This window comes from Venturia canescens, chromosome 2, assembly GCF_019457755.1.
Source record: "Venturia canescens isolate UGA chromosome 2, ASM1945775v1, whole genome shotgun sequence".
Lineage (NCBI taxonomy): Eukaryota > Metazoa > Arthropoda > Insecta > Hymenoptera > Ichneumonidae > Venturia > Venturia canescens.
The window spans coordinates 3,767,199-3,785,147 of NC_057422.1; the positions used below are offsets into that span (position 1 = coordinate 3,767,199).

Below are 17,949 nucleotides of genomic sequence, written 5' to 3' on the forward strand. Positions count from 1 at the left end.
TTTCAATAATATTGAAGAAAAGAAGCTCGAGATTATGAAATACTGAAGGAAACCGTTGTAAATAATGGCGCCAAACTTATTGAGCAATTTGGTGTTATTACTGTAAGAAAGGGATAACTCGGGGCCATTCCTATGGCGATTTATAACAGTCCTTGCTCTCATAGAACACTGGGAAATACCCGCGGAGCCGAACGCAACGTGGTCAAGGACTGCAAGCTTTTTCCATCCGGTGTAATAAAAGTGTTATTTTTTTATAGAGTACCATAAAAAACGTTTCGAGCAGACGAAAATATATTGAACTCGAATAGCTCGTGTAAAAGTGTAATTGTTTTTTGTGTTAGATGGAAAAACATGCTCTGCTAGTGCAGGGACCAACGCGAACTATTTTCTTCTGCTTCCTTCTCCGCGAAACGTCAAGCATATTTCAAAACCGATGTCCAAAAATACGTGCATTACGCACGACCAAATATAGCCTATAATGTTTTGGTTATTTCGTAAAAAAATTGAACGCGTTCGCAGCCTCGAAAAATCTTGAAGCAAAAATATTAGCAGCGTTATATTTTCTATTTGTGTGTTCGTTCGCATGACGTGGTTTGCCAGACGCCACAGGCTATATATAGCTACATTAAAAGACAATTCCCACTGCCACGTTTTCTCACACGTGTCTATATTTATGCGTGAATATATGAGCACGATATTTGGGTAGGTTTTTTTCTTGATTTAACTCGTTTCATACGCGTCATTGAATCCGCATGCGTAAAACGCAACAAGGAGATGATGGACGAGATCGAAAGCACAGGGCCTAGGCTAAAGCTCGATAGCGATCGCTGCAATCTCGTTAAGCATGAATTACGAGAGCCAAACGAGAGCGTTGAAATAATTTGCTTCGTTCGCACGCCCCGCTCCTCTCGCTCGCTCTCTCTTCCTCGCACTCCCATGGCTAAAATAAGCCGGCTGCGGTGTTGATCGAGAGAGTTCCCTCTTGCCTCTATGAGCGCACGTATTTTCAAGAATAAGCTGGGAACCGTCAAACGGTGTCGGCAAACCCAATTTTCTACCCAATCCGAAATCAGGCAACCGCGGAATATTGAGGTTAACGAGTTTACTATTTTATCATAGATCTTAAAACTCTGCTGGAGCTCAAACGATTTTTTCATCAACATTCTCGGTACAGATTAAACGAGAAAAATTAATAATTGACCTGCTTCGTGAAAGCTGATTAGAAATTTACACTTTTTTCCACGAAGTCGAAAATTCCTATTGAACTTCGATTTCGGATGAATCGATCCGAAAAGCGATAACTCGATGAGAAAATCTCGACGAGTCCCGAGCTCAGAGGAGCCGCGAACCGAAAAACTTTTGTTGGAAAACTGTAAAGAAAAATCGCCTTCGGAGATCCGACGCGGATGCTTCGACTCGAGTTGGACGTTGAGCCAGAAAAAGCATGTGTGCGCTCCGCCGAGAGCTGAAGCCGCGATTGAAAATTCGAATGCCAAATCTTCGAAGGGATTCGAACGTTGACTTCCCGATTCTGTAAGCCACGAGGGGAGCGTGCGGTCAAGGAATAATGCAGATAGAAAACTCCGTTGCGTTTCTTCCGTCGAGTGGTTTTTTCATGATTTTGTATGCATCGAGGAGGGACTCGTTTCAACGGAGCGAACAGTGTTTCTGCGTGTAGCGAGAAAGGACATTAGCATGGGTATAACTATGGAGGCCCGCGTCTCCGGCAGCCGGCCGGTTTCTTTACAGTTGACCGAGCATTATTATCATCATTATTGTACACTCGAGCCGCAACACTGCGTGCGTAGCTCATGAATTTGTTGGAACACGAAAAGAGACGTGGCGAATTGTAATTCGCGTTGGCCGATCGGCTGATAAACTCTGCTGCGAGGAACTAATTAACGCATGAAATTCTTCGTCGGCTGGAGCACATTTTTAATTAAAATTTTGTCAATATTTCGGTATTCGCCTCTCGGAGTAATGCGCCGCGACCATATGGTTCGATCTCGAAGTGATTAGTGAATTTGAAGAGAAAAGCTACCTCGTTTGAAACTGCCAAGACGCATTTTCGAGTCTCGTACGAAATCAGCTCGAAGGGCGGGCCTTCCCTTCGATCCTTGTTGCCCCATTTTAATCCTCGGTGTGTTTCGAGTCCCCGAAAATGAAGTTAAACTACACTTGTGTCCTCGGAGCAGCCTCGACGTCGATGAACGCGTCGACGAAACGCCACATTTTCACGGCGTTATTCGGGCTCGATGTTTGGCCACGCGAAGACGAGACTCTCGGCGACGGCGACGACGACGGCGCGATCGACGAGAGTCGCATCCGCGACCGGAGAAAGACCGGAAGTCACTATCTTCCATCTACTCATGCGCGTTTTCGTGTCGAAATCGTCGAAAGTTTGACTGACTTTTTCAGCGGGTTTCCCCCTTTCATCGTATTCATCGTTCTGTCCCGATTCCTCCGACTCTATCGCTCGTTTCTCTCGTCGTCATAAAAGCCACGCACTTTCATCGATTTCGAGCCGAATTATCGCGAGTTTCGAGTAAGAATATTCGGTCGAAACGATCCCCGTGCGGTCGCTCGCGTCGCGATCACTCTCGGAACTCTTCTCCGCTTTTGCAACGCAGTCCAAACTTTACACGAATATAATCACTTCACGGATGAAGACTACCGTCAATTTTCAAAGTCCTTTTCCTTCGTTCCCTCCTCCCTTTCGCCACTTTATCCACAACAATCTAACACCACGCTCCACGCTAATGGATACCATAAAAAATGATCGAGTGTCGTTGGAAGAACGGAAAAAAGGCTCAGATCGTCAGAGCTCTCGGGTCCCGTTCGACTAGTCACGAGCGCATTGCACCGCGGTCACGTCAGATAGCGAGGGAGATGTATAACTGAAACGGAAAACAGTTTGAGATCCAGTAAGGGCCGGAGCCACCATCAACGGGATATGAGAAAGAGAAAGAGAGCGAGGGAGAAAGAAGAGTTGCGTAAGTATGTATTCGAGGGAGTTGGGAGAACGCGAGGCTACAAGACAGCGTCGACGATGGTGGTGACGATGGTGCGGTGGCTGCTATGTCGCTTGGGAGCGCGCGGTGGTCGTCGGCCTTGGAGTAGCACGTGGTTGCTCGGTGCGCACCTGTCCCCCCGCGTGTTAAATCCCCCCCTCGTTATCTCTTTTCCTCTCGAGCCCCCCTCATTATTTCTTTCTCTTTCCGCCGCGTTCCTTCTGAGAAAATCCCATTGGAGGGGGTCGAAACGAATGCGGAGTTCGGAGTATAGGTGTGTAAGCGCTAGGCGAAACGAGGAGAGAACCAGCAACGTGTATGGTGTCAGGGAGATGAAAAAAGATAAATAGGTAGGAAGAAACGAGAGGGGAAAGAAGGGGGAGATCAAACGAGAGAGGGAAGGACGGATGAAGCGGACGAGGCTGAAGATAAAAAGCAGAAGAAGAAGAAGAAGAAGAGGAAGAAGTGGAAAAGGAAGATCGAAGAAGAGAAGGAGAAAGAGGAGGGAATAAATAGGAAGGTGAAAAAGAAGGACGAGAAACGACGGAGAGTCAACGGGACAGAGAGGAAAGGAGGTAATGCCGGAAATAAACGTCGTCCGCGGATGCCGTTGACCTCCTCTCTCCCTCTTTGCACGTTCACCGGCTTCTTCAGGATACGTGATCTTGGTTCACGTATGTGGAGAAAGAGAGACCGTGAGCAGGGCGGGGGGGGGGGGGGGAGCGGGGGGAGAGAGCGCGAGAAGAGAAAAGGATAGAGAACGCGAATGAGGGTGAGAAGAAGACGAAGGAATAAAAGAAGAATGAGAAGCAGAAGGTCTTCTTTAATCTCTTGCTTCGATTCGCTCGTGCACACTGTCTAAAATGTGAGCGATCTGGACGCCAGGTGGCTCGGGCGCGATATTCACTTAACCGTTTACCACATAAATGATGAAGAGCAAAAAAAGTTGAAAGAGAGATCGGGGAACGTTTTTATTAATCACGAAATCATTTGCAACGTGAGAGAGGAAAACGAAAAGGAAAAATGGTAATTATTCACGAGTTTATTGAACGTCGAAAGAGCAATTGTGTCGGGAGGAGGAAAGAAAGAATCGACGGGAGAGGCTCACGACGTTGATCAGCTGATGACTTGGAATAATTTCAAATCGTCGAGCCGCAGGTACGAGCTTCGTCGGTTTATAGTCCACTGAATATTCCGATATTCACGATCGCGATCACAGATTCCTCCTCGAATCGACGCGGCTTCATTATCCGAGGAAAAAAAGCGTGAACAACGGTGTTGTGCTCGGAAATAGTGTTCAGCTTTTTCACTGTGTCACTAGTGGCATTATTCGTCGAGGACGAAGAAGATAAAAGGAATGAGACGGTGAGGGAAGACGAAACGGAAAAAACGAAGACGAAGATCAGAGGAAACGAGGGCGAGCTTGATTCTCGAAAGTCGCGGTTGACGGGAACGTAGTGAACGCTCTTCAGAGAGCGCTGTCGCCTGTCTCGCACACCCGGTGACCCGAATAACGCGAGAGACTGAATAACCGGCGAGAGATGCAGTCCCTCTGTATCACCCCCTCTCTCTTTCTCTCTCGGGCTTGAGTGCATCATACGTACATACAAAAAGACGGCCCTGGTGCACCGTCATATTCACACACCTAGAGCCGGTTATACGGCGACCGAGAAAACTCGATCGACGCCGAGAACTCCCGAGAGTTGTCTCCTTCTCGCTCTGCCTTGTCCTGGAGCATTCGGATACGAGAGGAGGAAAGAAGAAGCGAGCGAGGGGGAAAGACCGAGCGAGAGAGAGCCCGATGGACGGAGAGATGATATTGCAGTCTTCGCGCTGATGCTGCTCTTCCAATGGACCCAGGGGAGGGTGCTCTTCCGCAGATACACAACATCCGGGTCAGTAAGCCCAGCAGGAACGAACGACAAGGCAAATTTCTTCGATTCTTCAAAACCCACTAAACGCCGCACCGTTCTTAGCTTCCACTCACAAACCGGACGTCTCACTGGCCGAAAATTTTGTGAACGAGAAGAAAGCGAGGGTCGGAACGGGAGCGAATGCTGCTGGGATGGATGAGCGAGTACAGAACGGCCGACGATGGGCCGCACAGCTTCATCGACCGTTCTCACAGTGCCGCTGTGCTCGACCAATGTTTTCAAAGCTCGCTCTCTCTCGCGCGCGCACTCGCACCGAATTCGTGCGAATCTGTGACCGAGAGTTGCGTCCTCGAATCAAAATGCCTCGAAATTGCACTTGCGAATCGTCCGAATCACTCGAACTCCAATTTTTTCCATTAAAAAATTCATTCGCCGCGGAATATTGACGGAATCCGGGCTCCCGAGTGCCACACTCGCTCACTGAACACGCCATATTTATATACGTCGTCCTGCCGGTCGATACGGAGGATTGTTGCCTCTCGCGGATCGGCGCACGTGAGACATTCCGTCGCGACTCATCCCTCCCCTCCCCGCGCCCTCCCGACCCTTCAGATTTAACCGGCCCCTATGTATAGGTCGAAAAATACTCCGATACCGATGACGAATCCACCCCGACCGAGATCCACGCACAATGGAACGAGCCGGCTTCGCAGAAATGTATTTTTCGAACGCGACAACGACCTAAAGCACTCTCGATGCCGACGACAAATTATACAAGATATCAAACACAAACTAACCCTCGTTTATTATCTCACGCGACGTCCAACTTTTTGGCAAAAGCCTCCGCGAGAATTAGCACGGATTTGTGCAGCGGCGCTGACTCAGAATCGTAGACACACTTTGGACGAGACTTTTCCGAGAATTCGAGGAAGTCGCTCCGATTTTATTGACATTTTACCGTTCCTTGTTTCTCACTTTTATCTCTTCAACTGTGTCAATTTTCATCGTTTTCCCTAACCTTAAACTCTGCGGAGTCTTTCGGAAAAAACGGGCAACAGAAATGTCAAAGGAGACGACCAAAAATTTTGCTCGGTCCGGAACTCACCGGCTCAGGTTCTTTCCTCGTTGCCTGTAAAGGACAGCGCACCTAAGACCGGAGCTGCATCACATCGCATTACAGAATCGCTTATATATTTATTTAAGGAGTTTCGGTACAAAAGTTCAAATATTAAGAAATTGATCAAACTTGGTGATAATGTTGTTCAACATCAAGTGCAAAAACACAATTTTTTTCAAAATTTTCTTCTACTTAGTTATCGAGTAATTACGCATTAAAGCAGATTTCTTATGCCCGGAATGTATACCTATATATATGAAAACGCTATGCTTATACACGTAAACTTTAGTGATCAATTACTCGATAACTGTGTAGAAGAAAAATCTTAAAAAATTTGTATTGCCAAATTTGGCACTAAAGAATATGTTCACCAAATTTTATAAAATTCTAAACTTTTTGAAATTTTTTATGTTTTTAGCATGGTTTAGCATGGCAACATTGTATTGCCTGTACCGAAACTCCTTAAAAGACCAACGTCCCTTCGTTGACGTTCAGCGATGCACGAGCAATCAGGCAATTTTTACTTCGAGCTTAGATTGTGCCTTAAGAAAATGCGTTTGTTTATTTTGATCGTTTTTTGCTCCACTCTTTCCTCAAAAACTAGAAAAAAATTATTCACAAATAATGCACAGTGGTCTCTAAAACGAAGCGTTTTTTTCTCAATGCGGTGGGCTGCGACTCGACCAGCTCGAAGTGTGCGCCCCCGCATTCTCCAATGCGCGGCCTACTCCATGCGCGTGTAGACCTTATCACGTCAATTTGTAAAACTAATGAGTGAATTTATCAAAGTGCTTGAGATTACGAGATTGATCTCGATTTGACTAGAACTGGCGTTGATTGGAATGTTTTTATTGTTTTCCGTACGTTTTCTTTTGACTCAATTTCGTGGAATTGTTATCGCAGCGCGAAATTTCTCGCGTAATCTTGATGAGCTCGAGCAATCGTGAAATTCAAGGATCTTAATTTATGTGAAAAAAGAAATGATCGCTCATCCGCTTTTTATCGTCGTCGGATATATCGCCAGTCTCATTATTTTTTGTTCTTTATCGTGATTTAATGATTACAGGAATGTCTGGAATTTATCTGCTTGATCGCATCAGGCTCTCGTATTGTCTGCTTTTTTCCAGATTATATACTCCGAATTCCGTTCTCAATTTACCTGCGCGCAGTTAATCTCGAGCGAAATTTTGGTAGCTCAAAATATTTCGATGAGTCGAACGACTCTTGACAATTGTGATATAATGGAAAGAAGGAAAATTCATTTTTTAGAGCTCTCAAGAGCAATTATTCGATTGGACGGATGTACTCACTTGGGGCATCTTTGCTTGGACCACTGCTGAGATCAGTCATGGAACTCCGAACGGAACTTCGTGCAGTTTCCTGATTGGGTGATTTCAGTCCTTGTCGTGTCCTCGTTCTCCTGCGAAACATCATTTTTATTGAAAATGAATGAGCATACAATCCGCGATATCACACTGAAAGATCGTCACTGCTTCGAATGTCTCGTCGACGAAAAATGGGTTCAACTTTGCTCAGGATTATAATTTCAACCACTTTCTTCCTTATAGTTAGGATAGCACTGGAATTTGAAGCGTTTTGTGAAAAAAAAACTTTGTAATCAGTAATGAAAAAAAGAAATTTACAGTTGCTATAATGATCGTAAGATTTACTTGTAATGAGATTTCAGGCGAAACACAATGGAAACAGGAAATATTGAAAAAATTATCCTCAAACATGAAAAAAAGAGATTCGTGATAGCTGACCTCTTGTCCTTGTTATTGGCATTATTATTGTTATTAGCATCGCCGGGTAAACGTCTCGTCGATGCTGTCGTTGCCGAAGAGGAAGAGGACGACGATGGTCCTAAACTCTGTAAAACACGAGACTTGACCTCTTTCCTCATGGGTCTGGACCGTTGCTCATTTTTCCCAGCTTCGATTTTGCTCATAACAGCGTCCCACCGTCCATTCTTCCTCGGCGATCTGACCATTCTTCTTTGCTCCTTCTCGTTCTCCTCCTTCGTTCCTGATTCGATCATCGCCTTGATCTTCGAAACGACGTTTCTCTTGGGCATTTTGTATTTTTTTAGGGCCGTTGGATCTTGTTTGTTCACCGATTTTGGACACGCCGTCTCGTTCACGACCTCTATTACGGTCGTCTCAGCTATCCCGTTGGATAGGTTCGAATCGCCGGATCCATCGAGATCTCGCTTTGGAGTCTGCGTGAATAATTATCCAATAATTAATATAAATAGAAATACGACGGTCGCGGGCCAATTTTTCTCTCATCAATCGCCAAAAATCTCATTGTTGAGTCAATTTTGCTTTAGCATAACGAAATATTCGCACGTCATAAAATTCATTGAATAAAACTCAAATAGAAAATGCACTCAATTGTGACATCACAATAATTTCCTCCAGCTTCTCAAATATCAATAAATCTTACAAAGTATCTTAACTCAATCGAGTAAGTATACTAAAGAATTAATTACAAGCGCTCAATAATAGTAAAAATATTGATTCAGCTAAAATCTTCGTTTCAAATTAAAAATCATGACGTTGCACGAATTTTTATAAATCCTGCAGATTTTTTTAAATCCACGACTGAATTAGCAATGAAAAACACTGACAATCAAGACGATTAAGAAATTATTAGATAAGAAGTACCGACACTGTCGTTCATTCGACCATTTGAACATTTTTAAGGACATTTAAATACTTTCATGACTATTTTGTTTTTCCTGATTGATGAAACAGACAACATAAATCCGTCGTACCTGCAAAAAGTTCAAAATAACATCAGGTTTGACAGGCGAAGGTTGGCTTCTCTGTGAAACTTCGGTATCGACAGTATCGGGTGTTCGATCTTCGCTAGGGATAAGTTCGACGTTCATTTCGTCTTGACGTTTTTCGAGATCGGAGTAAATGCCACTAGAGTCCATTTCTTCGCCAGTGAAGCTGGGACATCTCCGTCCACCGGGGGCGCAAAAGAGGGTGCCATCGATGACCTGAGCGCGGCGGTCGCCGCGAACAATTTCTTCATGAGCGTCGGCGTCGCTCTCGGTAAAAAAATCGGAATCCGTCATCGGATCTTGACGACAGGGTGGTGGCAGGTTCGATGGCATTGGAACGTTTTGTGGTGGGTCACCGCCGCGACTCGCCGGTCGCGAATTCTCGCCGTCACCTTGATAACCAGCTTCGAGACTGGTTATGCTCGTGACCGACGTGACGAAACTCGAGGGCACTGTCCTCGTCGAATTTTCAATGGGTTTTGGGTCGAGTGGCAATTCCTCTGGCGAAGGCGTCCTCTCGCTCGAGCCCTCGGTCGGCTCACCGTTCTCCGGTGACGTCAGCACGACTTCCGTTTCCAATGGCCTCGAAGACGATCCACGAGTCGAACCCAAACGGGAACCGATCAAACCCCCCGTTATATTCTCGCAGGACGGTGTCCTCGAGCAACCCAACGTTCCCAACGTAAAGTCCGTCATCTGATCGGGCGTCAATATACCGAGACTCTCGTCGTGCTCGAATGAATTTTGTTTCTGATTCAACATCAAATAATGGGGCGTCGATGATGCTGGCGTCGTTGTCTCGTTGAACGGACCCAGATTCAAATCGAGCAGACAACTTTCAGTCACGTCCTCAATTATGTTCATCTGACTCGGCTCGTGCAAACTACTGAAAAACGAAACAATAAATTATTTTTATTTTGGTGCTAAACGTATCTGTCGTACAGAATACGAACTTTTGAAATTGTGAGGTTGAAGGAATTCTTTCAATGTAGATTATCAAAATCAAACATCTTCATGGAAATTTTGTCAAAATTTCAAAAAATTCAATCCAACTCAATACTGAAACTCTACAAATTTCTTCGACAATTACGTTTTTCGTCTATTTTTTATTTGTTATAAACTGCTCCAAGCACACTTTTTGATTCTCACCGGATTAAAAGCACAAGGATTATCGACCAAAGTACGAAAGTGGAGAAAAAATATTACCTTTGATTTTATTATTCAAGAACAAGTGTTGGTACGACTGTACAATTATTTAATCTACCTGAAAATCTTGTCCTCGCTATGCTCGAGGAACGGCGAGTCCTGAGCATCATTTTCCTTCACTGTCCAAACCGATGGTATCGTGAACGTCGCGTCATCGACATCGTGCTCTTTATCGCCCCACACTCCGTGAGGTAGCGTGAAAGTTGTATCCGTTAGTTTACCTGTAAAATTATGAAAAACAATTCAGATCGGTACATCATATTCGTTTTCATTACTTTCTAGAATAATAAAATCTCTGTTTAAATTAAATAATCAGCTCAAAATCATCTCGGAGGTCTCGAGATTTCCAGTGAGCTTTTCTGTGAACAGCCACGAACAGAGAACGAATTGATTTCTCCGAGTTTTTTCGGTCTTTTAAACCTTTTTTTATCTTTTAATGAATTTTTATCCTTTTGGTTCCTGCACAGATAAATCAATGGAAGTTTTTCTTACGTTTAGCGGACGGTGACGACGCAAAAATTCCACCTGGGAACTTTCCTCTTTGCGTTGAAGCTCCGCCGTCGTCATGTTCCGTGAATGTCAAGCAACCGGACAAAATATTCGATCTTCGATGGCCTTGATGATGTGAGCCGATCTTCGAAGAGCCGACGAGTCTCGATTTCGGGAGGAACGACGGCCTCACTGCTCTCGGCACTGGGATTCTGCTCTCACCAGTGTTCTGAAATGTTTTCGAAAAAGCGTATTTTTAGAATGATTAACGACTGGGAAGTGTAAAGATTAAAAACAAAAACTACTCTTTTCGTATCGAACCCGACAATTGTTCCACATTTTTTCTACATTTTTCTAAAGTTCACGACAAAAGAAACAAATATAATCTTAAATAATGAAATACCCGATGAGAGGAGCTCTCTCTTCGGAATTTTCAGAATACTTTTCAACCGCAAATACAAAGAAAAAGCGACTCGTGTGCTTCAAGATTTACTACAAATCCTATGAATGCATCGAACGTCACATTGAATATTCAACATCTTCGAACACGATATTCTTCTATTGTTACGGTAATGCGTATATACATATATACACGCCGTTGAGTGAGCAGCCTATCGCATAACGTATCCTTGGTATGCACAGCTCGATTATCAACATCTTATTGATTATGTATCAGCCACAGGCAGACCACGGCCAGCACGTTTAATCGAATGGATTTTTTCCTCGTACGTTTTTTTCGTCTTTAAATCATCGCGGGGCTCGTTAAAAACATGGGACCAAGCCCGATTTCCCGGAGGGTGATCGGGGTCAAGCGTCGTCTCGAGTCAGCTCGATTGAAATTTATAGCGCGATCAAATTGATTTTTAATAAGTCACGTTTCGAGGATCAACTTCGTTTTTTCACTTACAACAATACATTTTTCCTGTTAGCCAAGATTGTGCTTATCCCGGGAGAGTTCTAACGATCGTAAACGTTCAAGGTCGCGTCCGTGGAACTAATGAAAAGCGATAAGCCGTTGCACGAATGAGCGGAAACGAGTATCAGTTCGAACCTCGGTCGAAGAGCGAGGAATTGATTTTATTAGTTTTTCGTAAACTTGGAACAATTGGCAGATTTCATTGAAGCAACTCGACTCGAGGTTCCCAGTCGATACGACGGAGGTGACGACAGAATTTTTTGCCCCTTACGTGTGCTTTTTATCGAGCATCGAAAAGTTTATTCCGGGGACGAGCTCGTAGCGAAAAAAGTGCACCTGCGTGCATAAAAGATGCAGGCAGCGGGTTTCGCTTCGAAAAACCGACACGTCGAGCTCCCGAGTCAGTCTCTGCATAATAACAGGTTATTTTTTTCCCCTCGTTTCATTGACCAATCGCTAAATATCGAATTCCCGAAGACTCGACGTTAATGCGAGACGGTCAAGGATCAGCGAATTTCTATAAAGTATACGAGCACGACTCCAAACTCGTCTCTCGTTAAGTCCCAAGTGAATTTTGACAGGTTCATATTTATTCTCATTCGGAATTTAAACAATCAGATTTAATTGTGACGTTGCGCACAGTAGTCCGGCTCGCGGTGCAGCCAGCGCAGTAATCCGGACTGAGTGATTTATGGATTTACAAATAATCGTTGCAGCCAAAGCCACGGCCAATCAATGAGTCTTATCCAAGAATTCTTCGCCCCCAAATCAGAAGTTGGAATTGGTCACTCGATGACAAAAAAAATCGAGAATCGCTCGTCGCCAAATCAAATATTTGAACTGAAAACTCGATTACAGGGAAAAATAATCGTTGAGGGGTTTTCATTTGCAAGTTTTTCGTGGCTAATTAGGCAGAAGTGGGGCTCCACCTCAAAACGGCTCCAAATATTTGGTCTTTTGATTTCTTATCTCCCTTTCGTGTTTTTTTTTCAGATTCGATAAGAAAATTTTTATTTTGTACCTCCCTAAAATCGGTCGTCGTCAAAAATGTCAAAGAAAAAATAATTTTTTTAAAAAAAGGTCATGCGCCAACGATATTTGCTTGTTATCATGTCTCGTTTATCAAGAACGTAAAAACAAAAAATCACTCTCTCGACAATGTCAATTCTCACCAATCCGTTACTTTTTAATGATCAAAGTTTCTCGATAACTTTATGAAATTTTTTGTCCGAAGTGCTTTTTATTTTGTCTCGAATGTTATTCTAGACAGCGCTGTGAGAGGATTTCAGTTTTTTATCGAGTTTTTGATAAATGAATATAAATACGCGGAAAAATAATGAAGCCGATCGTAAATGGAATTTTCACAAAAAAATCAGCGAGTACGTTACTTTACACGCTCTACGTGCAATGCCGTTCTCCGGCGACTGTGAGGTCACGACAATTATTACGCGATCCTGTAAGATCGATTACACATCGATGTAATTTCAATCTCTCTCTCCATTCTACACGCCAATAAAAACATATCGCGATGCGCGTGCTGGCAAAAAAATATCTTCATTATTCAAGTCGCTGAATCGCGGACGGTGGCAAAAACGCGGCAGGACATCGCGCGGAGATAAAAACAAGTTTAATTTCATTATTACAGAAAAATAACGGCTCGACCTTACCGCAGTCGTACTTTCTACGAGAACTTGGCTTCGCGTGCGGAATAAATGATTTTTCCTTCGCTGGATTTCAGTGCTTCGGCAGACGCGAGTTCGAGTGACACGCAAGCATCGGGCATCAACGATTTAGAGAAATTGCTGAATCGCTTGGACACACATTCATCCTTTTTAGTACACAAATTATCCTGACGGCAAAGTCGAATGCAATCGCTGTAAAACATGCTCGGTTTTCCGGATTGAAAGATCGGGCGAGCCGAGTCTCCCTCGCTCATGAATATTGCGAGTGAAGCGGAAGTGTCAATCTTATTTCCGTGTCAGTTCGACCGTCAATTAGGCTGCTCGAATTCCGAGGCTGTTGCACTTTCGAAAATAAAGTTCGGAGCGATAATAAGAACAAGAAATACTCAAAGAAACTCAGATTTGTTCCAACCGCCTAAAAAATATGAGGAAACTCGTCAAAATTTTGGAAAATTTTGTTTTTATTTTGTGATCCGAATAAATAAGTTCCTTCATGAGCCTCGTTAAAAAACTCAACAACAATTGACGTCACGTTTCCCGAATGCACGAAAATCCAAAAAAATTTCTCAATTTTACGATCGTTAAATTTCGAGGATTTCGATGAAAGTGCGTACAGAATGTTGAGCGTGGGCTTGACTCGGAAAACTTGTAGCAACAAAAACGATCGAGCAAAGAATCGCGTGTCCGAGATACGCGGAGCAGTGATATCGCGAGATTGAAATGAAGAAGCTGGAAAGGTGGCACTCCGGAGAAAGTTATTCTCTTCGTAGCATCTCGAAAGGTTCTTCGGAGAGCATAGCTAGAGAGTTTTAACGAGTATTGACTTTATATAGCTCGGGGCAGAATCTTACAGACGCACAGAGAGAGAGAGAGAGAGAGAGATTTTCTTTCATGTGCCCTATTCTCATAGACATAAACGAGCTTCGAAATCGTTCGTTTAACCGCGAGACCCCGCATCGACCGAGATTCCTTACGGTCGCTGGTCGTTTAATTACATTCGCAGTATCAATCGCGTTCGCAAATATAAATGGACGAATACCGCCGATCGTTCGACGGCAACAACGAAACTTCGATTCCCGGATTTCCGTGTGAATCCCCGGAGCGAAATCCCTTAAAAAACGATCGAAAAATCTCGTGGAGCCTCTGAGAATATGGGAAGTAAACGATCGAAAATTCCATCAAAATTTCTCGTCCTTGTTTTTTCACGTCTATTATTTCTTCTCATTATATTTAGCACGTAGGCCAAACATTCCCGATTGTTTTGGCATAGTACGCGGGCTGCATATACAAAAACAAGGATGTATACGTGATGTACTAGTTCCTCGTTATTACCCGCAGTTCTATCGCGGTGTGCGAGCGTAGAAGAGCCTTCTATACCAGTAGTAAGTACCGCTATTAGGAACGACACAGTCGCATCGCTCTGCGTCCACACACACGCGCGCGCCCAGCGAGACACGTACACACCCACGAATATTGAACACGCGAGGGCACACACGTGCGTATAGTCAAGTACAGAGTACTCTTGAAGATCGTTCACCGCAACCGATCCAGTTAAAACGTGCGATCCGAGTTCCTTGTGGTACTCGAAGTGTTTGCCGCCGCGCTGCGAGAAATGACTTACTTTGAATGCTTCCAGTGTGCGCTTCGCGCATACCGCGCGCGTTCTCGATTTATCAATGAGGCAACATCTCTTCAATTAAGCATTTCTATGAAAGATTACAAAAACCTTGGTTATGAAACGATGACGAAGAAAAAACGAATCGTCGCTCGAGAAACGTGGTTGAGACATTTTTTATACAAATCCCTACTGAGTATCGAGGAAATGCAAAGGCTTTTTTACTGCCCTTGCAGTACGAGTTTCCGGGACGTGAAATCCTGACGTCTACACTACTTGATTACGCTGTCATTTAGATTTTACGCACCTCGCGTCTGAGGAGACTTCCCAAAATCCTCGGACCCCTGACCCATCGATTGCTGCGTCAATGCCATGCATCACGATTCAGATCCGAGGCTCAATTCACTCGGTAAACATAATTTTATGGTTGGGACTCGGAGTCGTAACTGAAGATTAGAAAATACACTCGACACGTGGAATACTTTGGAATCGAAACTTATCACAGCTGGAGGTGAACTTCGATCGAGGATTTTTCGAGTATTCAAACCGTTTTCTTATCGCTGTCGTTAAATGAAGGCCACTCTAATGTCGGTCCATCGAGACTATTCTCATTCGCGCTTTTTATACGAATCGAGATAAATTCAACTGATTATGCTCGATAAAACACTTCGCTTTAACTTGATTTTGTTTTTTTAAGAAGAAGAACGAAATTCACGACTTTTCCAGTCCTCGGGATGCACACACAATGGAAATTCTACTCGCTACGCGAGCCGCCCGATCACGACTGGCCTCACGAACAGAACGAAGCCCGCTCTCCGACGCGCGATAAAACTACGTAGCGTGAAACTCGCTGGCTTTTTTTCTCCCTCCAACGAACTAAGCGCAGCTCAGCTATACTCTTGTCTACTCAAATAGTCAATAACATCTCGTTGCATCAAGTTCGTCGACTGATTATTCATATCTCCGAAACGAAACGACGCCGTTTCATGATCGTTCGATCGGAAACTGTCGGCGCGGAGTTGAAGATTACGATCCGTTCGCATTTCTCCGAATTGTGAACTTTTCCGTACGAATGAAACTGAATTTCCAGCCTCGCGATGGCGATTTTTTTGTGAGGATTTATGAAATCACTTGAAAATTCATCCGGTTCGTTAACAACGATTTTCCATCGTGAATGAATCAGGGATTGAGGCAAGTGATGAAAATCGCGGTTACAAAACATTCGAAATGCCTTTCCACTCTCAATTTTCAAGACCTTCGTTTCCACTATACAGATCATTTGAAGAGTTTCGTTTCGACCTTTCCAGCAAATCGTTTCGTAGAAAAGAAAATTTCCAAAGAAAATTCGTCGATAAGATCTCGGGCTCCGCGAAGATTACGGTTGATCGTAATGACCTCGCGGTATCGGTAGCGATGTAGGCAGATGAGTGTTTTATTGCACGAGAACCGAGACGAGATCTCACGAGAAGGAGTTTTATATTCGTGGTGATGTGTGGGTCGCGTATTAAAAGCGTTTATATAGGCTGCTCGTATTGCCTTCGCGTATCGCGACGCGAGTTGCATCAGAGTGTACAACGAGTGTGGTAGAATAGAAGCGAACGCACTTGAGAGCTGGTATAATTTGATTCTATTAGGGGCTTAATTCGCGTCAATTCACCTCGCGCCCACACCCAACTACCGTTTTGAGGCTGCCCCATTGTTCGCATACCTTTGAGGCTCGCCTTTAAAAGAGAGCGCCGCGAGTGCCAAATTTTATCGAACAAATGAACCGATCGTAGCTGCGGAAGAGCCTTTCAAAATCACATTTATATTCAACGGAGGACCAATTTTTAGCTGAACCCTGGAGAACAGGAAGGGGGCAGAAAAATCGTCGCGAATCCCTTCCTGTCTTGTCGGATAATGGTAATTAACGCTAATTCCCTGCAATCGAACGTTCCCTTATTTTCCCATCTTTTTTCTCCTCCACCCATTGTCTGCTTTCTGGTTAAGTAGCTCGAGCAAACTCGACGTAATGAACTTTGACGAGGGGGTCTCATTTGCAGGCTCTCTGTACTACTTTTTCCACCTTTCACAGATCCGAATCGTCGGGCATCTACTCCCCTGGAGGGATCCAAGCTCGCGGCGAACTCCGACGCTCGCTTGTTGTGTGAAACGTTGCAGGGAATTTCATCAACCGATCAACTCGTCGATTCAGACCCGTTCTTTCGATTTTTTATTTTTAATAGTCAACTCAAAGTCAGGAAAATTTTTACGTTTCTTTAAAGTTCTCGGATCGCAGGAAATTGCAGTTCTGTCATCGCCTTTCCACACTCATTCTGATTGGCTCGCTGTGACATTGGACGTGATCGCGACTTACGAGGTTCGCGAGTCGTAATTCTAAAGATATTCTGTCGACTGTGCACTGCCGCAATGACAGTTACTTCTTGAAAATATCTACGACGATCAAATTCATCATCGACAAGTCGCGAACGGGGGGAGCGACAATTATTTTCATTTGAACATGAGCAATAACGATGAGCGAAGAACAATAATCTTTTACGTAACCTTTAAAACGTTTCTGACAGTTTGAAGAATGTCGAGATTCGTTTTCGTTATTAAAAATAACGTTGAACAAGCTAAGTATTCGAATATAATATTTGTTATGTACGCACACGAAGAGACTTTTATACGAATATTTTGGGGATGAATTTGCTAGAAAAATTTGTTATGTTTTGTAGCAGCGCTGTTCTATATCGCCATTCTATTGCATTTCACCAAAGTGCATAGTAATTTTGATGCCGAAAACATCAGTTCTTACATCGAACGATGTATCGATATCCGAATGTCACTCGTGGCTTTGGCCGAATGTTGAAAATTGGTGAATTGGACTGGACAAATTGCTTGAAATTTTGCCACTGGTTAATTTTCATGTTTATACTCGCAACGCCTCATATAATTGGTGGGCGCATGAATTTTGCAAGCAGGCTATTGAGCAAAATTCAGTGCGGTAAAAGGGAAAATACGAAACTATGCAATTTTTCGTATAGCACAGAGAAACGACTGCTGTGTTATCTCCTAAATATTCATCAAATCATTTCATTATTTACTATGTTTTTGATAAAAATTCTCTCGGTGTTCATTTTTGATATAGTACAGCGCGTTATTTACTATGAACTGTGCTAATGGTTCCCCAAACTAACGACCCTGAAGTTTGCAACGTTGGAGTTGAACGAAATGAACGAAAAAAAGATTAATAATTCATCATTTTT

General features: G+C 43.8%; 1 protein-coding gene across 9 annotated transcripts in view; it reads right to left on the minus strand.

Annotated features, from left to right (window-relative positions):
• Positions 1-17,949, minus strand: part of LOC122406502 (stress response protein nst1-like) — a 43,109-nt gene that overhangs the window by 16,674 nt on the left and 8,486 nt on the right. For 6 of the 9 annotated variants that reach the window (XM_043411983.1, XM_043411984.1, XM_043411982.1 and 3 more), the window contains 5 exons: positions 10,492-10,717; positions 10,058-10,220; positions 8,779-9,679; positions 7,766-8,220; positions 7,313-7,422 (listed from right to left, as the gene is read on the minus strand). In XM_043411983.1, coding sequence (XP_043267918.1) covers positions 7,313-7,422; positions 7,766-8,220; positions 8,779-9,679; positions 10,058-10,220; positions 10,492-10,717 — 1,855 coding nt within the window. Of the gene's footprint in view, positions 1-7,312; positions 7,423-7,765; positions 8,221-8,778; positions 9,680-10,057; positions 10,221-10,491; positions 10,718-10,809; positions 10,843-17,949 lie in introns of those variants that run through there. The other 3 variants (XM_043411986.1, XM_043411978.1, XM_043411979.1) reach the window with 2 other exon arrangements.